At 38.6% G+C, this 26,066-nt stretch overlaps 2 protein-coding genes across 4 annotated transcripts in view; one reads left to right on the forward strand and one right to left on the reverse strand.

Annotated features, from left to right (window-relative positions):
- swt1 (SWT1 RNA endoribonuclease homolog) lies at positions 1 to 24,880 on the forward strand. 2 transcript variants are annotated; one of them, XM_044362553.1, is made up of 17 exons: positions 1 to 80; positions 742 to 814; positions 1,260 to 1,333; positions 1,488 to 2,559; positions 2,727 to 2,856; positions 3,558 to 3,659; positions 3,895 to 4,086; positions 5,189 to 5,282; positions 5,957 to 6,198; positions 6,679 to 6,827; positions 7,159 to 7,297; positions 10,211 to 10,350; positions 10,651 to 10,781; positions 11,158 to 11,304; positions 14,245 to 14,311; positions 14,438 to 14,505; positions 21,270 to 24,880. In XM_044362553.1, exons 2-17 carry the CDS (start codon positions 746 to 748, stop codon positions 21,367 to 21,369), a joined length of 2,916 nt encoding a protein of 971 aa, XP_044218488.1. In that variant the 5' UTR covers positions 1 to 80; positions 742 to 745; the 3' UTR covers positions 21,370 to 24,880. The 2 variants fall into 2 exon arrangements, with proteins under 2 accessions (XP_044218488.1, XP_044218487.1); XM_044362552.1 differs by lacking the exon at positions 1 to 80 and adding an exon at positions 87 to 239.
- ivns1abpa (influenza virus NS1A binding protein a) overlaps positions 24,741 to 26,066 on the reverse strand; it is a 16,587-nt gene continuing 15,261 nt past the window's right edge. For both annotated transcript variants that reach the window (XM_044362555.1, XM_044362556.1), the window contains exon 15: positions 24,741 to 25,991. In XM_044362555.1, the coding sequence (XP_044218490.1) occupies positions 25,729 to 25,991 (263 nt within the window). In that variant the 3' untranslated portion in view covers positions 24,741 to 25,728. The remainder of the gene's footprint in view (positions 25,992 to 26,066) is intronic.

The raw sequence follows: 26,066 nt of genomic DNA on the forward strand, positions 1-26,066 counted from the left end.
GTTTGCCAACCGCCATTTAAATCCAATGAACAACAAGACAAAGCGGAACATCAGCGGATGTTTTGATCAGAAACTAGTCGGTCAGTAAAGGTGGATTTACAACTTTGGCAATTACACGTTTATTCCTACTAGACTCGCTTTTTCTCAATTAATTCATATACGTAAACGTTTGAGATAGTAAAGAAGACAATTAGCCGCGGCTGTTACTGTTATTTCGGCTAGCTTACACAAGACTAACGGTAACATTTAACTTTAGACTTGTGATTGTGTGTTTCTAATCAACTTAGTACTGTGTACATATTAGAGACGTACTTTAGAAAGACTATACGTTCCGTACAAAATGTCAGATATGGTAATGATTGTGTTAATACACAATACAATCTGTGTTAGCCAAGTTTGAGCCTCATGTCACCATTGTTTTAAAGGGTTTAAATGGAGGAATAACCAGACCTAGCTAGGCTACATGAGACACACAAGCTGGAGCTAATCTGTTTGTGTTGGCTCATTATAAAAATACAGATAGCCTGTAAGAGTGGGTTTTTTTTTAATAAAGTGTGGTCTCTGTTATCACCATATGTCTTAGACTCAAATATTAAGTCAAATTTCCATGTCTATATTTATGTCTTTGTATTTGTTACCTTATTCCCTTATCAAGAGATGTTTAAATCTGTATGGATAAAGACAACCATATTTTGCATAGTCGCTGAAGTTGATGTCTGCTCTTTAAAATTACCTTCACAGAAAAATGTCAAAAAAGTCAAAAAAGAGGAAGCGCAAGAAGTGGTCTTCATCCTCCAGTGAAGAAGATGAGAAGGTGAGGAAAAGGCAACTTCAACTATGTTTTATATTAAGTTTTTGTTTCTTGGAGTTGTCGTTATAATCCTCTGTACTCAGTATATAGTTTTATAACATGATATCAGTTCATATTGTGATATAATTAATTTTCATGAAAATCAATTGAGAAATTGTTGATGGATTAAATAACCAGACAGGAATGTCTGTTTTCAGCTGGTGCGGCAAAATTATAGTTAAGACTGATGCAAAAATCATATTAAAATCCAATCTTGATCTTGATTTGTAGCAATGACCTGTTACACAATAAATTACCACAACTGGAGATATTGAAGGGATAGTTACGTTATAAATGATGTGGTCTCTGACGGTGGTCAAATTTAATATTGTCTCATGGTATACATCCTCATATCAGGCTCTGCTACCTGGCTTACAAGAGATTTAATGTTTGTTTTTCATTATTGCAGGCACCCAAAGAACGAGATGTCACCAAAAAGTATAAAAGTTCCAAGAGGAAGCAAGATGTGAAGAGCCAGGAGAGGTTAGATACAATATATTTAACCTTTAATAACACATTAATAACAATAATAATCAGCAAGATACTGTTTAGTTGAGTACCGTCCACTCACGTTCATATGTTTTTTAAAACTACTGCATCTCTGACTGTGATATTCTTTGTCTTCTTCCACATGTAGCTCTGCAACAAAACCGAAAGACTGTGCTTCTCTTACCGTTAAAGAGGATTCCCAAAGCAGCCGTCAGATCAAAAAGGCTGTCTACAGACTGCCAAAAACACAAGCAACAGACCAGAAACCTGTTAATAAGGGAGGGGAATGCTCAAAAACAAAATATGTCTCTGTGCCATTCCATGGAGATAATTGCTCTAGTAAAGCAAAGCCTGATATCTCAGGGAAAAATATAATCGTCAGTGGGAGTAAGACTGTGCAAAGGAGACCATCAAAATCCCCGAACATTTACAATGCAGGTGCAGTTCCTCAGAGAGAAGAATGGACCTCTAGAGGTAGCTCAAATGAAAAGTCTTCCCACAGGAGCCCATCAAGATTAAAAAAGCAGCTAATGAGTCCCAGTTCGGTTTCTACTGAACAAAAGGAACAGAGGCAGAACGTGCTGAAGAAGAAGTGCAAAACTGAGGAACCACCAAGAACTGGAAATGACAGTGATACTGTCAAGACCAGGGAACCGAGCAAGACCTCCTCTGTCTCTCTGGATTCTCAAAGGCAGAAGAGAAAGGAACTGGTCAAGAAAATGCACCAGAGGCTTCAGGAAAATGATTTAAATGACAAAAGGAGTGTTTATACAGAAGCAAAAATGCCTTCTGCCACTACCAGAGAACAGTCTTCCACCTCAGCCAAGTACACTACCTCAGAGAGGAGCTCAAATGTGTTGAAGAACGTCACTTCAATCCCAGGGAATGTCACATCAGTGTCACATAAGACAGCTAGTTCATCATGTACTCTCGCATCACCTCCGCGTCTGAGTTTTAAGATACTAAAAAAGGCTCCGCTATGGTCAGTTCATAGCAGTAGTAGTGATGCTGTTTCAACAAACAGACATGTCAGACGTGGGACTGAGCTTTCAAAATCTGGGGCCTCTGTGAACAACTCTAAGCAGGAAACTGTCAAACAGGCTCACAGCCGTTCAGATGTTACTCCTATTTTTCCGTGTGAAAGGAAAGATAAGAGGTCATCTTGGTCAGGCCAACTCCCAGCTACATGTAATACTGACACTGTGCCGTGGTATGACCAGGTAAGAAAAAGCATCAGTAATGTATGTTCTGAACTTGTCAGTCTTTGCTCTCATGAGTTATTTTCCTTACTCTTTTTTTACCTAACAGAAACCTTAGTTTTCTAATCATGCAGTGGTGAAAAATGGCTAACAGGTTAGTTATTGTTTAAAAATGTGTTGTACTATAGATGCAATTGGTTGAAGAGCTTCACCTTGCTCGCTCTGAGAAGAGATTGGAGGTTGATGTAATGCAGAGCTATGGAGAACTCACCTGTATGGACATAGATCCCCCAGAGGAGGGAGCTACTGACACACTATGTGAGTTTTATTGTTTTCCTGCGAGGTGATAAATCTGAACTGAAATGTTAAACAGAAGATCTTTGTGAAATATGATCTCAATTTACCACATGGAGGACTATAAATTAAAAATGTTATGTCTCACAATGGTATTTGAAGTAGGCCTATAATTTGTTGGGTTGGTGCTGGCAACAAAATGAAGTGGTAATTAATATGGTTTCAGGTATAAAACCAGGGTCCCTACCCATCATGGAAAAGTTGAGAATTAAATATGATTTTAATATCAAAGAGTAGTCCCACAGAAAATGTAAAAAAGTTTCACATTAAGCATTGCATCATTTCACAAAGTCTTCCTGAACTGTTAACATGCATAGACACTATACTTTTAGTCAAATGGATCCACATCATACAATTTATGATACTTGAAAAAAAATTATTTTTTTTTAAATTAAATGTAGAACTAACATTTTCCTTAACAAGTAATCCACAAAAGCTAAGTAACTCAAGAAATACACTACTTACAGTTCATCTACTGTTGATGAATTCTATATGAACAGTCAAGCACAAGCTAATGGTCTACCTGCTCCTTTCATCCCACATCATAACCATTTTTACAAGTAACAAAATTAAAATTTATTTGAAAAAAAAAATGCTTAATTCAGTTGTTAATTTTGATGACCAACAACAATCAATGAATCAAACATGACCATGTCTTTTTACAGGCAAACAACCCCTTCAGCAAGGCCTAATCCTCGTTCTGGACACCAACGTTCTCCTCAGTCACCTGGATTATGTGAAAAAAATGAGATCTCACGGTCTTGGAGGTAGTTAAATGATTTTAATACTTGATGTGAAGCTTCTTGTTATTGAAAAAGTTATCTAGTTGAGTTTATTCAGTTGTTAGCAAGGACCACAGCACTATTGTGGAGCAGAATGTTAATCCAAATATGTAGAGTGAAAACCATGAAAACCAAAAAAATAATTACATGTTTGGTATGAACTCCACTTATGAAATATGGAGTCATCACCACATTGTCTCTTCTTCTTCTATTTTCTTAGCTCTGGGCTTCCCTGTTGTCCTGATCCCCTGGGTGGTGCTTCAGGAGCTGGATTCCCTAAAAAAGGGTAGAGGCCTCACAGGTTCTGTGGCTCACCTGGCCTGTCCCGCCATCTCATACATTTACGATTCTCTGAAGAGCCGGGACCCATACCTCTGGGGGCAGTCAATGCAGCAGGCCGCCCAGAGTAGCAGTGAGTGCTGATATAAGGAAAATATCATAACTTTTGATGCGTCGAAAGAACAAATTTGTTATCCACCAAGAATAGAACCTTTATGTTAAAGATGTATTTTGTCCCCATAATTTGTCCATGAGCCCACATCTGAACGGGGGAATATTGGATGCTGTCCAAGATGAAGACACTTGTGATGGCTGAGCAGGCTAAAACAAATTCATCCATGGTGGTGTAACAGAAAATATAAATATTATAGAATATGTCAAAGGGAGAAGAAAGAGTCTGTTATACATAACAATGAATCATGGCGTTCCACTGATTACACTTTATAGCACCATGTTTTTTTTTTGTTTTTCTATGGCTGCTTCTCAACATTTGTTCCTTTTTGTGGGTGTCGCATCATAATAGAATTATCTGCCTTTCATAGCAACACTTCAGTTCTAGAGGATTTTTTTAACTAAAAACTGTTAAGTTTGAGCCTGGTCATTGGCTTCTAAAATATTATATGAAGATGAATTTGCATGATTTGTTTTGCAACCAAAGCCGTGTTTCTGTATTCTAATATTGAGCATGGTCTTGTCTCTTATTTAAAGAACAGTATATATGGATCCATAAATGGCAGATGTGCCTGCCGTGCTATTTATTAGTAAATGCTTGACTATTCACTTTACAGCCATTGGATGGCACTAGCACTGTGTGCTCTCCTTAATTCATGCATTGCGTGTATCTCAAGGGCAGGTTAGCACCCATGCATAAGGTAACCCACTTCTTAGCTGTATATAATATTGATCAGACATGAATTTTCCGAGAGTGGTTGTAGGATCTCTTCGACAAGATGTGTGATAAAGGAGATACAGCAGACATATTGTTTCCTATTTCTAATTCACTATATCTCTTGGAATAGACTTGAACTCTCTATCTTGTGTTCTCCAACTTTGTATCTTCCTTCTTATCTATTAAAGAGAAAAGGACCTCATGTGCTGTGTCACTGAATAAAGCGCTTACCATGTGCTTTCAGTGTCATGAATTAAACACATCTCTTTGCCCTTATATGGAATGTCATGTTTCTTTCCGTCACTCCTGTCTCTTCATCTTTCTGTCTGCACCTCCTTGTCCCCAGATGGTCTGAGTACTGAGAATAATGATGACCGAGTGCTGCAGTGCTGCCTGCAATACCAGACTCTGTACCCAGAGTGTGCACTCATCCTATGCACGTGAGTTCCCCCTCCCCCCCTCCGGTATACTGCTGCTGCTGCAGAGTGAATGTCCTCTGCAAATAATGCACATGCATGTGACTGTGAGTGGCTTCAGCCAGATAGTTCCAGTTGGGATGAGAGAAAGAGAGGGCCAGGCAGAGTAATTGGGTAAGAATAGATGTGCTGAGCAAGGAATTCTGAGTTTAGGCTTTTTTTGCTCACAATAGGAGTCGCCTTTGTATTGTTTTACATTATTTCTCCTTTTGACCTATTTCTCTGTCTGCCTTTATTTACATTGTCTGATATTGATAAGCTAGCTAAATTAAAGGAGAAATCAATGGTCAGACATTGAATAGGTGTTGTACAGGGACTTGGCCTGGATTCAGTGTTAGCCACCAAACCTCCTGGCTGCTGTAAAGGGATGTGATTGGATTATGTTAAAGGAATTGTTGAGCGCTAAACGTGAAGCTACGGTCAGCAGTCAGTTAGTATAGCTTAGCATAAATAATGGAAACAGGGAGAAACACTGCTGTCCAAAGATAACAAAATTCACCTACCAGCACTCTCAAAGCTCACTAATTAACACATTATACCTGGTTTCCCTATTCCTTTAATGTTGATTATGTGTGTTTTCATCAGCTATTTAGACACTCCTGATTAAAAAGCATTGCTAACCCCTCTTTCCTCTCTAGTAATGATAAAAACCTATGCAGTAAGGCCCTCTTGAGTGGGGTGAAGGCCCACAGCAAAAATGATCTGGAGGCAGAGGGTGGGAGATCCGGACATGGCCCTCACCTTCCGCAAAACAATCAGATTCCCATGCTGCCTCATATCAGCCCCCAGGTCTCATCACCAGTGATGAGCAGGAGTTTTACACCAGTGCAGCAACACAGTCAAGAGAGAACAGGCCTTTCTGTAGGAGCCATACAGAACGGTGAGCCAGGAATTAATGTGTTCTTCATGCAAAACAGGAAATTACTTGGCCTGCTCCATCATGGTGCAGCAGTTAACAGCACATACCATCTATGTACTTTCCACCCACCATTTCCTATTTTCCTGTTTTCTTTGCTTCACTTCAAGTACATCCATATTAAATTTAGGTGACCACTTCTCTGCATTTGTAAACAGTTTTAACAACCAAAAAATTCACAGAGAAATATGAGTGGAAATAAAATGCTAAAAACTCTGAAGCCCTCACCTACACATATTCAGTGTACAGTTAGTATTACAGATGCTGGAAGGTGTATTTGCAGTGAAACCACTATCATAATACCAAGCGTGTATATTGCACTCTTATGCTATGCCTACTATCTCTCCTGCATCATTTACATGTATATGTACATGCATATGATCCTCTTTACAGTCCTGCATCTTGTGTCTATTCTTATATATATATGTATGTAACTGATCACAGATAGAAAGCAGCTCAGTGAAGGAGATGAAGAGAAGAAAAAATGGGACTTGAGTAGAAGTGTTTCTGAACTAGAAGACTGCCTCCAGGAGGTGCTGTCCGAAGTGCTAGAGGTGGAGATGAAGGCTGCTTACGAAGACCTCTGGCAAGAGGTAAAATTGTGTTTTGGAATTTCACATTATCTTTTAGACTAAATCGTAATATGATGCATGGATAACTAATGTTTGGTATTCATTGAGAAATTAGAAGTGCTTGTTTGGTTTCATCTTGAAATGACATTATATATGTGTGAGTCAAAGACATCTGGTCAGTCATCTTACTGTAGATCAGATTTGTGTGTGTTTTGGATGGGAATTTCTAGATCAAATCTCTCCTTGTTTGATATACAGGAACTGAGGTGAGTCAGATGGGCCAGAATGACTTTCAGTTTGAACATTGCATAATTTAGGAAATTGTTTCATGGTGGGTTTTTTCTTTTAACAGATAGTTTATCTAAAACCACCCTGGACTCTAAAAGATATCCTGCAGTGTTTGAAAAAGCACTGGATAGCTGTTTTTGGCTTCATTGTCCCACGGGAGAAGCTGCAAACTGTTTTAAATCTCATCAACTTCTTCAACTCAGGTATGTCAGTGGAAGCGCTATTATCTCTGTCATTATGTCTTCTAATGTACAAGTTTTTTTTCCTGTGAACAAACACAGATTTTGGACTACTGTGCTCATTTAATTATACTATACCTAGGTTAAAAATTTCCATAACAATCTTTGGGGTTACATCAGAAATAATATAGCAGCCATGACTGGCCCCTTTCTTAAAGGACCAGTATGTAGGATATAGTGGCATCTAGGTTGCAGATTATAACCAAATGAATACCCCATCCCTCACCCTCCCCTTACAATTGTATAGGAGAACCTACGGTGCCCACAAAACTCGCTAAAAATGCAAAAACCCCTCTCTGGAACCAGTTTGGTTTGTCCATTCTGGGCTCTTGTAGAAACATGGCGGTGCAACATGGCGGGCTCCGTGGACGAGGACCCACTCCCTATGTAGATATGGCTCATTCTAAGGTGGCGAAAACACAACAATTCTTATTTTCAGGTGATTATACGCTAATTAAAACATACTTATGAATATTAGATTCCATTTCTGCCAGGTCCGTTCAACTAGATGCCACTAAGTTCTACACACTGCACCTTTAAATGTGTCTCGTGGAGTTTGCTTGTAAGCAAACAAAACTTATGTTTATATTGAGTGCTACTCATCAGATGCGTTGTGTGTATCCTGCAGGTCTAACAAAAATGTTGAGTGCATTTAACTTCCTCATAAAAAAAATTGCAAAGCCGAATTTTTAAATGTATTTGAAATCCTGCATTGTTTTCATCCTGCACTGTTTACTAGCTTGCAGTCTTCTTCCCTGCCTTTGCTGACACATTACTGCATTTCTTGATGCATTACAGCAACTTGTATATATATAATAGTGTGAAACCATTGACAGAACTTTGTGGAGGTACACAAGACAACAAAAAAAAACAGATGATACAGAAAATAGTGGGTCATTTGATGTGGTAAATTAGTCTCTAAATGTAGGTTACTGTCACTGTCTGTTTTGACCATAGTCCAGACTCCAGTGCACTCAATGTTGTACAGTAACTGGAAAAATCTAACCAGCATAACATGGATAAGATTGTAATGTAAATAAATACTTACAGTGTGTGCAGGACATTGCCTGAAAGTTCCCAGTTTAACCTCATACGTTATGTTATTTTATTTAGCATTTTCTCTGTTGCTGGGATTTGGAAAGGCTTGGCAACATCATATACTGTAGATGAAAACATTTGATGCCAGTTTCCTAGGAGCTGATTTTAATCTTTATTTGAATGCGAACAGTAGATTTTGAAAAACAACAATAAACTTGAAGATATGAAAGCATAAAAATACAGCAGTGGAAATGGCCAAGCTGAGCTCCATTAGGTGTCTAAATGTGAATATATTCTTTGTTCTGCTGTAATAGTTTCAAGGCTTTAAACTGAAGTGGTATGAAAAATGAATGAATGACTAATAAATGAAAACATCAAATGCCCTAAAACTGTATCCGGAAATGTTTTATTTTTCACCGGACAGCGGTGTCGAGTTACTGAGTCATCCCCCGCATAAAACCCTTTGCTCTACTGTAGTATGACATTGTCTGCCCTGCACTGCGCTAGAACCCTACAGATCTACATACATAATTAGGTCATCCGCTAAAACAGGACACTCAAATGTGTGTCAGAAAGATGCTGAGTCGCCCTCTGCAGCACTTCTTCCCCTGGATCTCATCACTGGATCTAATTACATTACGCTTACAGTGCTGAGTGTGTGTCTCAGCGTCTTATTCTCTCTTTGTCCATCTGTATGTGGGGCTTACTGCTGGCCCAGCGGCTCAATGTGTTTTAATCCATCCAAGAATGTTAATAGCTAAAACAATGGAGTTTTGCCCTTTTTCTGTGTGTCCTTGGTTCACTAGCATGATTTTGGATTTTTTGGTCCCACGCAGCCTGGCTCTATGCCAGGACAGCAAGAGTAGGCTGAGGAGGAGGAGGAGGAGGAGGAGGAGGAGGAAGGAGGGATAAACTGTATGTGAGGCTAAGAACAAATCTAGGAGTGGAAAAGTACTGCATGTGATTTTTCTGTTCTCCCCTGTGCAGGCTGTTAGTGTGTGTGGAGCCAGTTGTAGCTATACTTGTGGGGACAGGCACTTCACAGCCCGTGCTCAACTGTGGTGCAAGTGTTAAATTTTGTGTGGTAAAGAGTTGTGGGATAGGTATGCAGCTGTTACGGTTAAGGTTAGGGTACACAATGAATGCAAGTCCATAAAATATCCTCTCAACCCTATTGCAAAAAAAAAACGTGTGTGTTATGCAACATGATGAAGTGCTGTATACTTTGCACACAGGTGCACATGCACGTTTCGGTGTAATTTGTGCATGTCCTGTACAGGTTTTGCCAGTCTGTAAACAGTTAGACATGAGACACACTCATTCAGTTTGAGCAGGCTTGTTGTTGGAGTGTCTCACAGTCTTTGTCACAAGACAACATCCTCCTGAAAAATGTATTTGCTGTTCAAGTAGCACCTCTTCCCTTTGCTTCATTTTCATATGTCTGATATTTATGTGTGTTTATGTACATTCAGTTTATTCGGTGTACACAGCTAAAACTAATGCAGTCAAATACAACAGCCCTGCAGTGAATCCTACTTTTAAGGAGGTTATAATTATTTTTTGTTGAAACTGTTTTAGAGAGGCTCTGATTCAACTGATTTTGATGCCTGTAGATTGTGGTGCTTTTGAATTGTATTGCATTATTCTGAGATGTTTCTTTTTGTCTGCCCCATTTTTTTTTTATTAATGAAGGCATTAGTTTTACTTAATAAACTGGCAACTGAGTAAATAAAGTTATAAAGTATATCTTTATGTGCATCTGTGTGCATCTACCTATATGAGTCCAGACATCCTATATCTTATCTAATATATACTGTATGTATCTGTGTATTTTCTCAGGTAAATCAGTGGACTGTAGCGCTATGTTAGCAGCCCTCCAAGAAGCTAAGGATCTTGTCAAAGCATTTGAGAAAAGTTCAAGCCATGTTCCCAGGGCCCTCTCCGTAATGGACAACATTTTCCATAACCTGCAACCTCAGGTCAGCTAGTGTACTCAATTCATTTTTTTATCCCACCTCTGATCACTCCGAAACAACAACTTCTTTTATAGAACTGCACTATCTGAATTGTGATGGTTGTAATATATATTGTGCTTAAACCCAGAGAGCACTTGAAGGGAGTCTATTCTCTTTTACTTTTGAAAGAGCAGATAATGAGAAAACAAAAGTTACTCAGACAGCAGGATGTATTTTCTTATCAGACATGACCATTTATTTGACACTGTTGGATTTTATTTGATATTTTCCCAGTTTGAATAATAGCCACATCTGTCTGTGTAGGGGGAATCTCCTACATGTGATGTCGTCATGAATGATGATGATGAAGACAAACAACTCACGTCCGCCCAGGTCTCTCACCAGGAAGTGTGGGCCCTGTTTGAGAACATCTGGTCTAATGTCTGTCGAATAAGGTGAGTGTAACGGGGATTTTTGATGGATGCAGTGCTCAGCTTCCGCTTATTATTGCAAAAAGAATTGTGTGGTTTTTACTGCTTTTCACTGAAAAATTCCTAGAGTTTTTCAGTAGGAGGAGAGCACACATCCAAAAGTTGTTTCCTGCTGTAAAGGCAGCATAGTTTATGATGAACAAGAACAGCTCAAAAATGCTGCTTGTAATAAAAAGCGGAGAGGAAAATAGGGAGAAAACGCCAATGAACCCAGAGTCCATCAATGTAATTTAAAACAACAATAAATGGTTACATGAAGGAACTTGTATAAATAAAACAACACTTTTGCTTTTCTCTATTCCACTGACCCCTGAGGTCATTTTTTTCTGTCATGTTCCAGTTTTGAAGTGTTCAAAGCTCTGGGCTTTGACCCTCACACCATGCAGAGTGCTCAGCCAGCAGGAGGTCCTCCGCCACCACAGGACGCCGTGGCCTGTTTGCAAAAACTGTCCTCCATGGTGTCACAGCTGCTCCAAGCCTTCAGCAGGTATCTCAGCTCACTTATATCACTGCTCCCATTGTTAACCAAACCCACCTGACATTCTGCTTACTTTTTAACCACTATGCCCTCCAGGTCAATTTAATACTGTACTCAGTCAATTATTGTCCTAGTGAGTGTTTATAGAGCCTGGATCTTATAACATAAGACAAAAATTATGACTGGAAAGGCAGCATGAGCAGGAATTTATATGTCATTAGGTCACTGGTGTAATTTTGCTCATGTCACTGCTTCTCCCTCAACACCCTCCATCTCTACTCTATCTCTACACATCCTCTGACTTCACCTTCCTCATGTCAGCACAGGTGTGTCGCACCTTGCCGTGTCTCGACAGCCAGTCCCTCTATGAAGCGGCTTTAAACTGTCCTTAGCCTGTCCTTAACCAACTTCCTCCTTCCTGTGTCCTTGTTATGTGTGTGTGTCTTGTATTTGGCACTATTTGGCATAGAGTGTTGATCAGGCTGTAATCTGCTTGACCTTCTATCTTTGCCTTATCACCTTTCCCATGACGCAAAAGACAGTGCCCAACTGTAGCAATGTTTAGTTTCTCACTGAGCTTTTGTCAAGAAAAATGCTAACAGTTATCTGCTGGACATCGTCACCTTCCATTGGCTTTCGCTTCTGCCTGAATTGGCATCTGAAAATATTCAAACTTTTTTACATTTCACACCAGACGTGCAGATTTGAGTGTAACAATGAAGTCCTCAATAAAGAACAGATAGCATTGCATTGCAAGATGACGTATCAGTGGAGCACTTTATAAATTATCTGCTCTATTAACTTCTTTCTATTAACTTGATGATATCATCGCGTTTCTCAGGCTGACATCAATTGTATGCAGTCACGTCCTTCTTCCAACTCTCTTCCCGTTCACTTGGTGATGACTCGGACAACTGTCATGACATGTTCAGAAACCCTTCCCGTAATTCTGAGCTCATTCAGTTGACTTAATATTACACAAAATAATTGAACAAGAATGCCAGACCTCTAGTTTCAAAGCTGTTAATTTGGCTGTTCAAGTACTTCATTTTTCCTGCACAATTTCTCACTGCTACTTTCTCTCTCTCTTTTGTTTTGTCACTCTTTCTCTCTCACACACATACAGTACCCATTCACTTGAATGAGAAAGTGTCTCCAAACTTTTGACTGGTACTGTACATGTAAACAAAACAGCACACAAACATTTGGTCAGAGTCAGCTTATTTTTCATTCCTTTGATGGGATTCATTGTGACATTTGGGTCTCTTTGAGGGCAGGTAACTATAAACTCCTCATCCAGCTTTCATCTAGCTCCTACTCTCTAGTCCTATAAAACCAGTAAAGAGGTTTTTGGCATTAGTTGACAATATTATATTTTTTCTTTGATTGTGATATGCTGTTACACATGAAAACAACCTATTACGTGAACATAATTTGTCATACATAATTGTCATAACCAAGACAGTTCAGTTTTAAATGTCAGCTCATCATTCAACCCTGTGTCGTCCTGTTGTGGTTTATAATTGATCAAAGTACTCGCGATGGCTCGACATGCTTTATTTCCCGTTAGGCGTCTGCTGACTTTGTTCTGTTATCTCTGGCGGTTGCGGTTCCCCCTGAATCTGTACCATCTTGCTTACACAGGAAGCATAATAGAGCTCAGATCCTGTACAACCACATACACATGTTAACAAGTACTTGAACAATAACGTATTAGTTATAAGACGTATAGATAGAACAAAGGAAAAACGATGCTTCCGTCGTGCAGTGTGTTCTCAGCTCAGTCGTTTTAAACCAGACAAAAAAGACCTTTCAGATCGTAAGACACTATGTTTATACAGTATATCACCACTTCAACCCTCTCAGAGGCCTCTGTAGCTCCCCTGTTTGTTGTTTTTGTCATTTCTAGAAGGTGTTTTAATCTGATTGCATTTATTTATTATTATGTGTATTCTAGCATCAGGTGATCTTTATCTATCATTTCCTGTTGACCTTGTCATGTGACGGTGCACCTGCAGCTGCTCAAGTAGGTCTTTGTGTGATCTTGTAACTTGTAATCTTTATAATCACTTGACCAGTTCTGCTGCAACTTTGTCCTATTTCAAAATCTGATATTTTTCAAATCCTGTTTTTCTCTCAAGGTTGCACTTACTGTGTGTGTGTGTGTGTGTGTGTGTGTGTGTGTGTGTGTGTGTGTGTCTGTGGGTGTGTGTGTGTGTGTGTGTCATTATACTTGCACTAGCACACTTTATAAACGTGGCAGTTGTGTGGATATCTTTCCAACTGTTTTAAAATAAGCTTTTTTTGTACCTACCTTCATCTTTTTCTGCAGGAATGGTGGTTCACTGTGTGTACTTTATGTGTGTGCTTCTTCGTGCACATGCATGTGTGTATTGGGCTGCTCGAGTACAGTTGCCTAGGAGACAGCCAGACTCATTTTCACATTCGAGCAGAGCTATGACTCATGCGGGCTATTTCTCTCCGACTCCCTCTCACTCATTTTTCTCATTCTGCGGTCACTAGATAGATACCTCTACATATAGATAATTCAGGACTCTGCTTAATTTACTATTTTCTTTTCCTCATCCCTCATTCCTTTACTGCCATTACTTTCTTTCTTTTTGTCTGTTACTCTGTTTCTTCTGGTTCGATATTCACTTTCTTTAAAAGATATTAAAGAAAGAAAGAAGGGGAAAAAAAAGGTCTTGACTAGGGTGGAACGGGTGGCAATCTGGGAAGAAATTCAACAAATTTCTATGTTACATAAGATTTATACTCGACATGCTCATACTTTGGGGGAGATAAAATGACATTTAGTTTGGATTCACTGAATAAAAGTTTCTTGCAAATTAAGGTATGGATCGGCCCCAGCTGTACTGATTATGAAAATGTCAAACAACTTTATCTCATCTCTAAAATTATTTTTTATGTTTTTTTTGTTCATCCCAGTGTCTTGTCCTCAGCTCCTGGTTTAGAGGAGGTGCAGACACTGCTCAGCATCATCCAGTCTAATAAGGTCGGTGCCTTTTTACAACTGTTGGTATGAAAATAGATGGATACAATTGTGCCATCTTAATAATGTTATTGGATTTTTTTCATGTTGAGCTCACTTTTTGCTCAGCTCTTGTGCGTTGTGTTTCAGATTGTTGATGTGGATTCCAGATTGGCAGCCAAAGATCTACTTGATTGTTTCTCACAACAAGACTACAGGTAGAACACACACAGACATAATAATACCATATATACTGTATATGTGCTTATTATAGAGCATACATTTTTGCTGTTGCACTATGACCTCTGTCTCTCCAGTGAATCAGAGGGATTTTTTGACTCACTTCACACAGTCACTACTTGAATCTCAGCGATATCGGGTATGATATCCAGGACAAACCTAGAACAGTCACATTCTTATAGAGGCTGAGCACATTAAAGTAAGGTTTATTGAAATAAATCTAGCACCACCTTGAATATACATACTGAGTTTGATATATGCCTTTGACAACAACCTGCTTCTGACCAGTTGCCCAAATCAAACATTCTCAGGTTCTCAGATTTCTTGTGCTCTTTGTTGCAGCATGCCCGGGCAGGTAGAAGTGTTGTTCTTTCAGTCTCAAAGCCGTTGCTCGATCATAAAATCTCTCCGCATAGATATCACCAACAGAGCTCTCACAATGACGGTGGCCATGCCAACAATTCCAAACAATTCTGAAACACATTATTAGCATAGTTCTTGAAAGAAATGCACAATAGAAATGTACAGTAGATCTAATCTGCTAGGCACGGTACAGTAATTACCAGGCTGGTACATAATGGGACTTTGATACCTACATGCAGTTACCCGAATCAGTTATCAGTCGTTCTTGCCACCTTTTGAGACGTAATTGCACACATTGTTCTGTAGAGTCAGGATTTATCTGTCGGACAGACTGTTGCACGGACTGTCTGTATTGAGATTCCTTTTTCTAGGGTCAGTGTGAACTAGAGATATTTGTTTAATCAACTGTTTGAACCATGGAGATTAAACAGTGCTTTTAAAGGGTCTCCCATAAACTGTTGTAACGTGAATGAAGTGATGATATATCTACAGTACTGAGCTGATTTAAAGTCACTTGACCAGGCTATTGTCCATGTCGTCTGTCTTAGCTTATCTATCTAGCTTTTGTTCTTTATCTCATTATATCTAAATTGAATAAGTATCTTATGGAAGGAGGTGGGATTTGTCTGCTGCCAGAGAAGAAGTGCTACCCGATTGGCTGAATACAGGACTACAAAATGACCTCTGCTCTGTCTCTCATGTGACACAGGCTTTATACACTTTCTTTGAGATTATCTTGCCTGTTTTAAGATTAAATGTTAACAACACACATAAGCACACAGTTATCCTCCTTATCCTGATTATTTTTGACTGTGTTCTTCTACTTATCACCTTTAATATCACATGGTTTTGCGTTCACTGTACACTAGTTATGCTTAAACTGCAACTGTGTTTTCTGGATTTGTCTGCTATGTTAAATACATTGTCACTTACATTGACTGATAGCATATGTTTTGTGCTCTATCTTGATCATTTAAATGTACTTATTATAATTAAACAGCTGTTAAACTTTTAATTAAAAAGGTTTACATTTGTAGTGCTGAAACTATTACAGTAATTCACATATCAAATAATCGTTTAGTTGATCGACAGAAAATTCATCAACAATTTTAATGATCAATTAATCTTTTAAATCATCTGTCAAGAAAGAACATTAAAAAAAAGCTGGTTTCAGTTTCTCGAATGTCAGAATTTGCTGTTTTCCTGGGTTATTATGTATTTGACATAAATATTTTTGCCTTTTGTACTTTTGATTGACAATTAGGCAATTGATAACAAAAAATAAATAAATTACCAAATAAATTGGTAATTTAAAAAAAAAAATCTTAAGTTGCAGCGCTAAATATTTGCATAGATTACTTTTTGTATAAATACATTAATTTAATTCTATATCCACATCCACGTCCATCATGATATAGTTCTGAAGCTAAATTGCAGCTGTATTTATTTATTTTTGTCTTTATTGGATAGTTGGCAGTGAGGAGGCAGACAGGAAACAAGGGGGAGAGAGATGGTATGACACGCAACAAACCGGGGATGTTGTGGTTATATGGCATATGCAATAACCATTCAGCTCCATGCAGCTGTATTTATAACTGCTGGTTGAACCCAGCAGCTGCCATGGAAACAAGCCTTAGTCTTATGTATTTAACAGATTACTTATTTCCACGCTATTATGTGTCCTCTCTTAAAGATCCCCTCCAGACATGTTTTAAGATGTATATAAAACACTCTGCTTTGAATAGTAATTTGTGTCTGATATGGTTTTTCCATACAGGATATCTATTCTACCTCACAATCTTTGAATATGCAAATATTTCTCATATCAAAAGTTAAACTACTGGACACGAGATGTCTCTTGCTTCAATGAAAAGTCCATTCTCAGTGTTTGTGCACTGGAAGCTTCAAGTTTCCACATCACACTTGTGTAAATTGAATATTGGATCCGTATTGGCTTCTAAACTATTTGTGATGTCACAAATCACACTTGTGAAATTACCCTCATAATTAGATTGTCAATGAACACAGAGAAGCTTTCCACTTTCAGCAGATGAACATGAAAACAGTCCACTAGTGTCAAACTCTGCACGTACATCATTCTGCACAGTGAAGCTAAAACATTCAACAAGAAGAAAAACATATTTTTGAGTGGAGGAGGCCTTTAATGCTGCTTCCTGACTTTCAGAAGATTTTAACTTTCACTATCAGTAAAACTATTAGTAGAATTGTTTTTATAGTTCTTTCAGTCAGTAATTCTTTTAAAGGTCACTTGAAATAAATTATTATAAATCAGTGCTGTGATTGTTGTTATATTGATAATGATGATTATATTACCATAGCCAACAATAAACAAAATGTTTTGTTGACAAGAAATGTGATCATCAGACTAAAAATAATATTTAAATACATTTTAAAGAATTACTTAATTTCTTGGAATAATAAAGTGATTGAAACCAAAGGTTTATTTAGTATTAAAGACAACATCTGCTGCGTCACTTCGTGGAAGAGATTTACAGTCACTTACCAGTCACATCATTCCAGCTTTTGTTACAACAGGTCACTGCTGAAGGATATAGTTAAGCTGACTGTGTTGTGTTTGTAAATTTTTTATCTGTTACATTCTCTGAGGAGTGATCTGGGCTTTTACTTAGTGAGTGCATTATCCTTAGTGTTAAATATTTGATTTCTGTGCACACTGCAGTGGTATGATGTCATGAGTTATATAAAGCCTTAGGGAGACCTTTTTTCAGGAAGCATGAACAGTCATTGACAGGCAGCTTTCAGTACAAACAGGCCTCAACTGTAGATAAGCTTCAGGACTTCCGGAGATTCAGGATTTTACAAATGTCAGATTAAAATAGATGTTTAATGTTAAAACCTGTTGTCTGATAATAAACAAATTGAAAAGTGACCACCGTAATATTTGCAATGTGAGATTCCTCATTTTTAAAATCAGCTGACAGAATTACCAGTTAGTCAACAACATGTAACGAACAGGAACATTTCAAAACCTCACAAACCTCAGCAATCTTTGTCTCTAAAATGGTCTTTAGATACTTTTTTCATTTATATTCATGTTTCTTCTAGTTTTTAGCTGCTTCTATACATTCAGAGGGAGAGATATACTGTGTTTAGGAAGGGTTTAATACATGGTACACTAACTGGTTTGCAGTTTTTGTCAAGAATGACAAGCATGCACTTGTGTGTTTGCATGAACCTTTTTCTGAAATGCCTTCTTAATTTCACTGTGTCTTTAAAGAGAGTGGGAGGGAAAGTAATAAAACAAGTTGTTTTCCAGTTTTTGTGTTTCATCTTCTAGTATCTTTTCAGATCCAAGAAATATTTAAATAAAAGCAGCCCTGTGTCTATTAGTGTCTCTTTCTTCATACTCGTGGTGTTTTCAGTCTCAGCAACACGTGCATGTATGTTGTTTGTACGCTGCATGTTGTGTGAAAGTGGAGTTATCTGTGCGAGCCTGATCCTGCTGCACCTGGGTTCATTTCGTCTGTGGATATGTCATCAGGGGTTGATGACTTTTAATGAGTCACAGCTCAGCTGGTGGTTGCCACAGCTGATAGGTGAGAACAAACGCCTCAGCTGTCTAGAGGGCACTGATGTGTGCGAATGCAAGCTCACATGTTAACATTAGTGTTTAACTCGCATACCATTTCTTATGTAATTCAGTGACTCAGACAAACAACTTTAAACACCAGCTCCTTATCCTTGGCGGTCAACCCTTTGGCATTATCTTATATTATAATATTTACACAGTAGTTTTATGTAACTCAGTCAAACAGATAGACCAGGGGGAAAACACTATTCTGCTACTTCACAAAACTAACCAACATAAAAGGAATAGTACATAGCTGTATCAAAAAAAAAGCCTAAGGTCTTATATTATTTAAATTTCTGCTTTTTATTCAAAAGCTACATTGAAGAGAAGCTGCTTTGGTTAATAAGACAGATCATTCACTCTCCTTTGTTTCTCACCAGGTCAGTTTTTTTTTTTTATTTTGCAAAAATTAAATGAAAAAGTAATTGAATATAGTAATTTTTCAAACAGATTGGCAGAATAGAAAAGCTACTAGACCATTATTTTACTGAGGTATAATGATATTTCATCATGTACTAATTGGACTGCATCAAACGTCCTTGCATGCCTTTGTATGGCAAACACTTTATAAGCGAGCCCGGTGCCACTTTGATATCATTCACTGGCATTCCTTCATTAGCCTCCATGCAAGGCTGAGTCACACTCGAAAAGGTCAGTGTTTTACTCTCAGAATGAAATTTGAATGAACTTCAAATGGAAGAACTGACTTTTAGAGGAGACTTAGTTTTATGTGAACCATATTATCAAGGTTTACTATAAGATTTCTACACAAAAGCAATCACAGCACAGTTAGTGTATTCCATGTGCAGTGACAGAAGAGGACACACTGTTAATGTTTATGCTTGTGCTTATTGTCAGTGTGTAAATAGGAAAGTGTAAAGAGGATGCTAATATTCCTAGATAGCCAACTAATAATCTTTTATAAAAGTGGATCCAGAACATTTTAGTCTACTATCGATCTTTTTCTTCTTCAAACTGATATCGAACAGTAGATTGTGAAGACCAAGCGTTGGTCGCCATGGAGATGATCTGTGTGAGACTTTCTGATATACTTATCAGCACACTGGGGGATGAGAATCTGTTATGTCATCTCAGCGTTTCATGCGGTTCTGTGTTCAATGCAGTGCGAATCATTACTGTCTCCTGGGGTTATCCATTAATTACCTGTCAAACACATATAGGCCGTTATGTAACGCGAAGAAGCAGCACAACTCTCCCTCTTTGTGTATACATCGTCGATCTGGGTCAGTGACTCTGTGCACAATTTATGTGCGTCACTGAGTTTTGTGTGACTGAGTTCAGACCTCGATGCCTTTTGACGTGACCAGTGTGTCACACTAATGAGTCCGTAGTTGTCAGTGTAAACACATTGACAGGAAGCCTTTCACACAATCCCTTTGTCCACGGAGCATGCTGGAATGCTAATCCAGACCAACACATCCTGAGAGTAGCCTGAACCTGACAAGAGCGAGCAGTCGGTGAAACAACCTGCTGTTTCCACAGGTTATGAAAACACACAGCTGTACACTTGGATGAAGAAGTGGAAGTGGATGGATAGTTATAGGGTGAAAACAGGGGGGCATCAACAACCAGAAAATTCTGGTCTTTATTTCCGCCTTCTCTCCTCCCCACTGTTACATAACGTTTCAATGGAAACAAAGCAGAGGAGGAAACAAACAAGCAACAAGCTCCCACAGTGTCTCCACTGCTAAGCAGCCGTTGCCAAAGACTGTCACAGCCAATTTGTGTGTATGTGTTTGTGCTCACGATGAAGACTGGTTGTGTGTTTTGGTTCGTAACTGCATGGAAATGTGTGGTGTTGTAACCAGAAAAATGTGATTCAAATGGAGAGAAGTGTGTATTCATAGCTGGCATTGAAACCCAGGGCCTCTGGAAACTGCAGAACACACACACACACACACACACACACACACATACACACACTCACACACACACAAGCTCTTTTGTCTGTCATGGACATTCTGTGCTGAACATGATCTGCACATAGTTCAGTTATCAAGATGTCTGTAGTGTCATGTGGGTTCATCCAGATAGTATAATGTGAAGTGATAAAACTAATAGGATAGGTTCACAGCTGACTGTTGTTATAGGATAGATTTGAAAAATTGTGAACCTATCCTTTAATACTTGGAAATTTATTGTGATTTATAAGACGTGGCACTCTTTATACAAATGGATTATTCAGGGTGTTAAGCAGAAGCACAAACAACAGGCTTTGGCCTTTGCTAAAACCCCAAATATGTCAGCAGAAAATATCAAATAAACAAACTCAAATAATACTGGGCCACGCTGTCATCCCATATGTGGCTGTTGTCTCTTTTAGTGCCTTCTGGACATGTGGCTTGTCCAGTCGAATAACCTCCAATAATATTCTTGTTAATTAGAGGATCTTTTATCAGCACAAGATAAATACTGCAAATTTTCCACCTGCCTTTGCACCTAAAGACGCTGTTCAGATGGACGTATATCTTCAACTTCACAGCAAAATAGTTCACTGTATAGTTATTTTCCAGCTTGACATACAAACATCAACTTGTCTTTCCTTTCCAACCAGCCTTATGGACCTCATTTCTAATAAAGCCAATCAGGAGATTTAAATTAAAGGATGAATATGAGACTCAGATGTTTGATACAAGAGTCAACTTGAAAGCACTCCTCTCTTTATGTTTCAATGTCTTCCTCGTCTCTGCTTCTGTCTTTTTATCTCTGCTTGTACCTCATATGTATCTCCATATGTGTTCCTAGGGAGAAGCTGAGAGTCGGAGGGACGCAGTTAATGGGGCTAAAAGAGGCCCTGGACCGTTGTGCTGAGACCACAGGTCAACACATCACCTTCAACACGTAGCCTTGATTGGACCAGTGTCCGGACGTTTGCACATCAACCAAACAGATGTTTGAATAAACTAAGATCCTTTACTTGAAGTAATATCTGTAAGTTAAAGGGATTTTTGCTTTTACCATACCTCCTGCTACAAGGCTTGTTTACCTTTTTTTTTATTTTCCGTGTATAAAAATGTGTCTTGTTGCAGACAAGTTGTTCTGTTTGACTGAATGAATGTCATTCTAAAAGTTAATACATTTGCTTAATGGTGCTTTTTTTCAGTATTTTACTGTTTTCAAGTAGTTCAGCTGCATCAGGTTCCGCTTTCAATGTTCTGTAATATTCATTGAGCTGTTTTACACTTGGTCTTCATATCTCCTATCAAACAATCACAGTTGAACAGTAATTATAGATCTTAGTTTTTCTATCTTTCACAGGTTTTTTTTAGGTTATTAAGTCTATAATGTTTATGCACATAACATGTTGAATTATTGTGTTTAAATTAGTGATTAATTAAATCACAGCTTTGGTTTTCATTATTATAGTTATTTAAAATGTTACATTTACTTTTGAAACTAAGTGTGCATACATAAAATTTCAATATTTATTTTGTGATATTTTTGGACCATGTGAATGTGTCTGAAGCTCTCAGACCACTGTGACAACAGCTTTTTTTAAATGACTACATTTAACCATATTTTAATGTCTGTTGCACTTTTTTTTTAAAAAGGATAAGTTCACTATTTTTCAACTCAGAGCATATTTAAGGTATCCTGGAGTTTTTGACCACTTGTAGTGCTATGGAGCGATGTATTACTGATTGGTACGTGTTTTGTTTGTAAACAAGGACACAGGTGTACACACCTGAGATACACAGTCCTGCTAATGGTTTTACACCACTGCACTGATCAGCAGTTGATGGCGGTTACAAGCAAAGAAGCGTAGTAATGAACCAACAACGTAAAGGCAAGCAAAAAGAAGACTGCAAGCAAGTAAGCATGTATGTAGACCATGCATGACTTCAAATATTTTAAAAAATGGCTTTTCATATGTTTTGTAAGGAGGGAAATATGTTCAGCATCTTCATTCATACTTCAGAACTTCAACTTGTTTTCACCTGAAACGCATGTAAACATAACTTTTTGTTGTTTGTTTACAAGAACACTCCACAGGGCACCTTTAAATATGTATTAATGTTTCTTCAACTTCACCAAAAGTTTCAATTTGAAGAAGCTATATGCAGCATCTCATTAAGTCTAGCGGGACAGTCGTTTTCAAAAACAGGAAGCTCTCAGGGTCACAAGCCATGATTCTGATTATAAACAAGTAACTAAATGTAGCTAAAAGAACAGTGGTTTGGTGATAAGCATCGTTTGACATCCTCCTTTTTAGCAGTAGAACATGTAGACGTGTCTGACTATCACATGAGCTTCCTGTTTTCAAAATCAGGATGTTTTAAGTTAACAAATATAACAACATAAACATTTTTAACAATGTCTAGGTTGGGAAAAAAGAACCTAAGTTTTCAGCTTTTCCTAGTTTTGGTTGATTTTTACAATGAAGTACATGTACATAATTTCAGAACACAAATATATATTTAATGTAAAAGAGTTAAATGTTTACAAGAAGAAATTAAATGTTTTATCTTATTACAGATGTCTGTTTCTGATCTGCATTTGCTTACATTGATCTCTGCATAGAAGTGAATTAAAGAGATTTCCAAACAGTTTCGGCCCGTTTGGACAAACAGCAAACCAGATAAGACTCAAAACCTCGTGCCGTACAGTTTTTATTTGAACCTTTTGATAATCTGTCTGGTACAAAAACTTTAAAAACCAGCTTAGTACAGTAAATGTGCCGTGATCCTGACTGATAGCCCAAATGTGAGTGCATGTGGCTGCATGTGTATTGTGACTAAGGGGATTAGAGCGCAGGTGACGCCAGCAGGCAGGCTGAGATTACACCTGCTGCTGTGACCCACAGATAGGCTAAAGGATCAGACGTCACGCAGGAGGAGCTGGAGGGGGGAGGGTGAGAGGGCAAATAACTAGGTCCAATGATGATCTAAAGTTACTGAACTCCCTCTCATTAAATCATTGCAGAGTTCAACTCAGTACTGTTATTGGACATTTTGTACAGTTGTAATGTTGGATTAAGATATTGACTTTTTGTTCCAGATGCATGTCCTAAACCATGTTTTTAACTAACTTAGAAATACCAAACTAACCGTTTAAACGTGTGCGTGCAGTACATTTTCATTGCACTTCATCTCTAAATTAAACCATTTTAATGCTGGAGCGGTTTGTGCCAAAGTAACCACATGTAATTTAAGATCTGACATTAACCCAAAGAGGCTTTTAATCTCTATATAATCAAGGTAACAGGATAATGTGAAACAGCAACAACCACCCAAGCATTTTTTTTATATCTTCTGTTTTCAGAATACCTTTGTCTAAGTTTGGGTTGCTGTGCTGGTTTGTAAACTGTGAAAGAGGAAGAATCAAAGTGGCTAAACGTGTAATATTATAGTCCTGCCTGCATAATTATACATTTTAACAATAGATCATGCACTTTTTTTAATTTGTTACCACTTATTTGGTTTTGTCTCATGCTTTCAGTGGTAAAAATCAACAGCAGAAAGAGAAAGCCAGAAAAAACTTGCTCCCAATTTACTGTGTAAGGCAGAAGAGTGACCGGACATCAGTCTACATACATTTGGCCAGAACAAAAAAAGGCTAAAACAGACTTATCAGTATCTAAACATTTAGTCCTTGTTTCCAGTAGCATGGGGCCAATATGCTGCTTTTTTACCTCAACGGTCACGTGTGTGAGCAGAGAATATCTGAGGCTAACTTGTGAATGAGCTGAATGTGACTAAGCGCAGGGTCGGGGGGGGGGGGGATGTCTGAGGTCATGCAGATGCAGCCTGCTCAGCTGGTCCTGGCACAACCCTCCAACAGGCCAGAGTGGCTGTCGTCGTCCCTTCCTGCTGAGGTCTGTTAGCCAGCTTAGTATAATCTCCCCTAAAAGACACTTAGAGGAGCAGGAAAAAACCTGGCTTAGCGTGGTAGTCCCTGAGGAAACTGGTGGCAATGAAAGCTTAGACAGCGTAGACCAGGACACAGTAATTACTCGACACTACGAGCAGGGCAAGAGTGAGACAAGGTAGCAGTCATTTCTAAATTTAGCATCAGTAATTCAGCTGTTGGCAATTTAGACAAGGCGTGGAGCACCTAGCTCAGCTGCTGATCTACTCCTGACTAGAGCTACAACCCTAAATATTACCCGTAAAAGCCCACAGGCAGTTCCCAGAATAGTATGGCAGACATCATACTTTCATTTGCATATCATTCACTTGTGTTGCAATTGAGGAAAAAGTGCTGAAGACAAAAAAATCAGATTTAAATGATTTATTAATTAAGAAATGTTACAAATGTGATAATTTTCTCACTCTAACATTCCTTCCAGAAGAATCTGCCAATGCCTGACACTTTAAAACACAAGGAAATAAAAAAAAAAAAAAAAAAAAAAAAAAGGATCTTCAGTAAACTGCATCTCTACATACATCAATTAGTTAAATCACAATAACAAAAGTTTGATTAGCAGAAGCATGGTTGTGCGTGTGTGGTGTGTGCACAAAAAATGAACTAAAACTGGCACTGGTTAGATTCATTGACTTAAGCTGTCTGCTACTACTTTTATTTTATTGGTAAATCAGCAGTGTATAAAAAATATAAAAAAGGCCATCATTTAAGATTCAAAAAGCAATCCAGCTTGTTTAAATGACACAAAAAGCCATGACAGGTGTTTTTTTTTTTCAACTCGCACTCTGAGTAAGGCTTCAAACCACTGACCTTTAAATATGTGAGCAAAATTACATTTCCACAACAGAAATATTCTTAAATAAACTTTGAACTTCCAAAATTCAATCGTCAACACCCCATACTGCCACCTTCCAAGTGACGAATAGTAGCTAGCTCATCTGAAAACCCTCAATGAAAGTGACAAACCTTTCAACTCTAAGAGAAAAAGAAAAGCACTAAATGTGTATTAAATGTTGGCATATGACAAAAAATGAGGAAGAAACAAAATATATACAGCACGTAAAACATTGTATGCAATATGCAAAGGCGTCATGTTGTTTTAGGCAACAACCCCCCCACCCCTCCCCACCCACCAAATATAAGCCAGTCTTCACTGAAGACCCCTCATCCCTGACAACCCCCCCTCCCCCTCCCCCACACATATCCGCTCATACACACACGTAACATCACGAAACACGATTACGTCACTAAGCCTGTTAGTTTGGAAAAAGGTGAAGCACTGTGAAACTCCGTAACCCCCCCGTCCCTCCCGCCGTCCTCCTCCCTGTCTCCCCCCTCTTCAGTCGGAGAGGGGAGACGGGGCCTGGGTGCAGTCGTTCCACTCGTCCGTCTCGGGGTTGTACACCTCCAGCGTGTTGAGGAACTCGTTTCCGTCGAAGCCGCCCACGGCGTAGATGGAGTCGCCCAGCATGGCCACACCCGCATTGCTGCGTGAAGATGTCATGCTGCCCAGCATCCTCCACTCGTTGCGGGCGGGGTCGTACACCTCCACGCAGCGGAGCGCGTGGGAGCCGTCGAAGCCACCAACGACAAATAATTTGCCTGGACACAGAGAGAGAGAGAGACATCAGCATCAGCAAAACGTGACAAATTATTGTGTCCTGCTCAGAAACTGAA

Source organism: Thunnus albacares, chromosome 9 (genome assembly GCF_914725855.1).
Source record: "Thunnus albacares chromosome 9, fThuAlb1.1, whole genome shotgun sequence".
NCBI lineage: Eukaryota > Metazoa > Chordata > Actinopteri > Scombriformes > Scombridae > Thunnus > Thunnus albacares.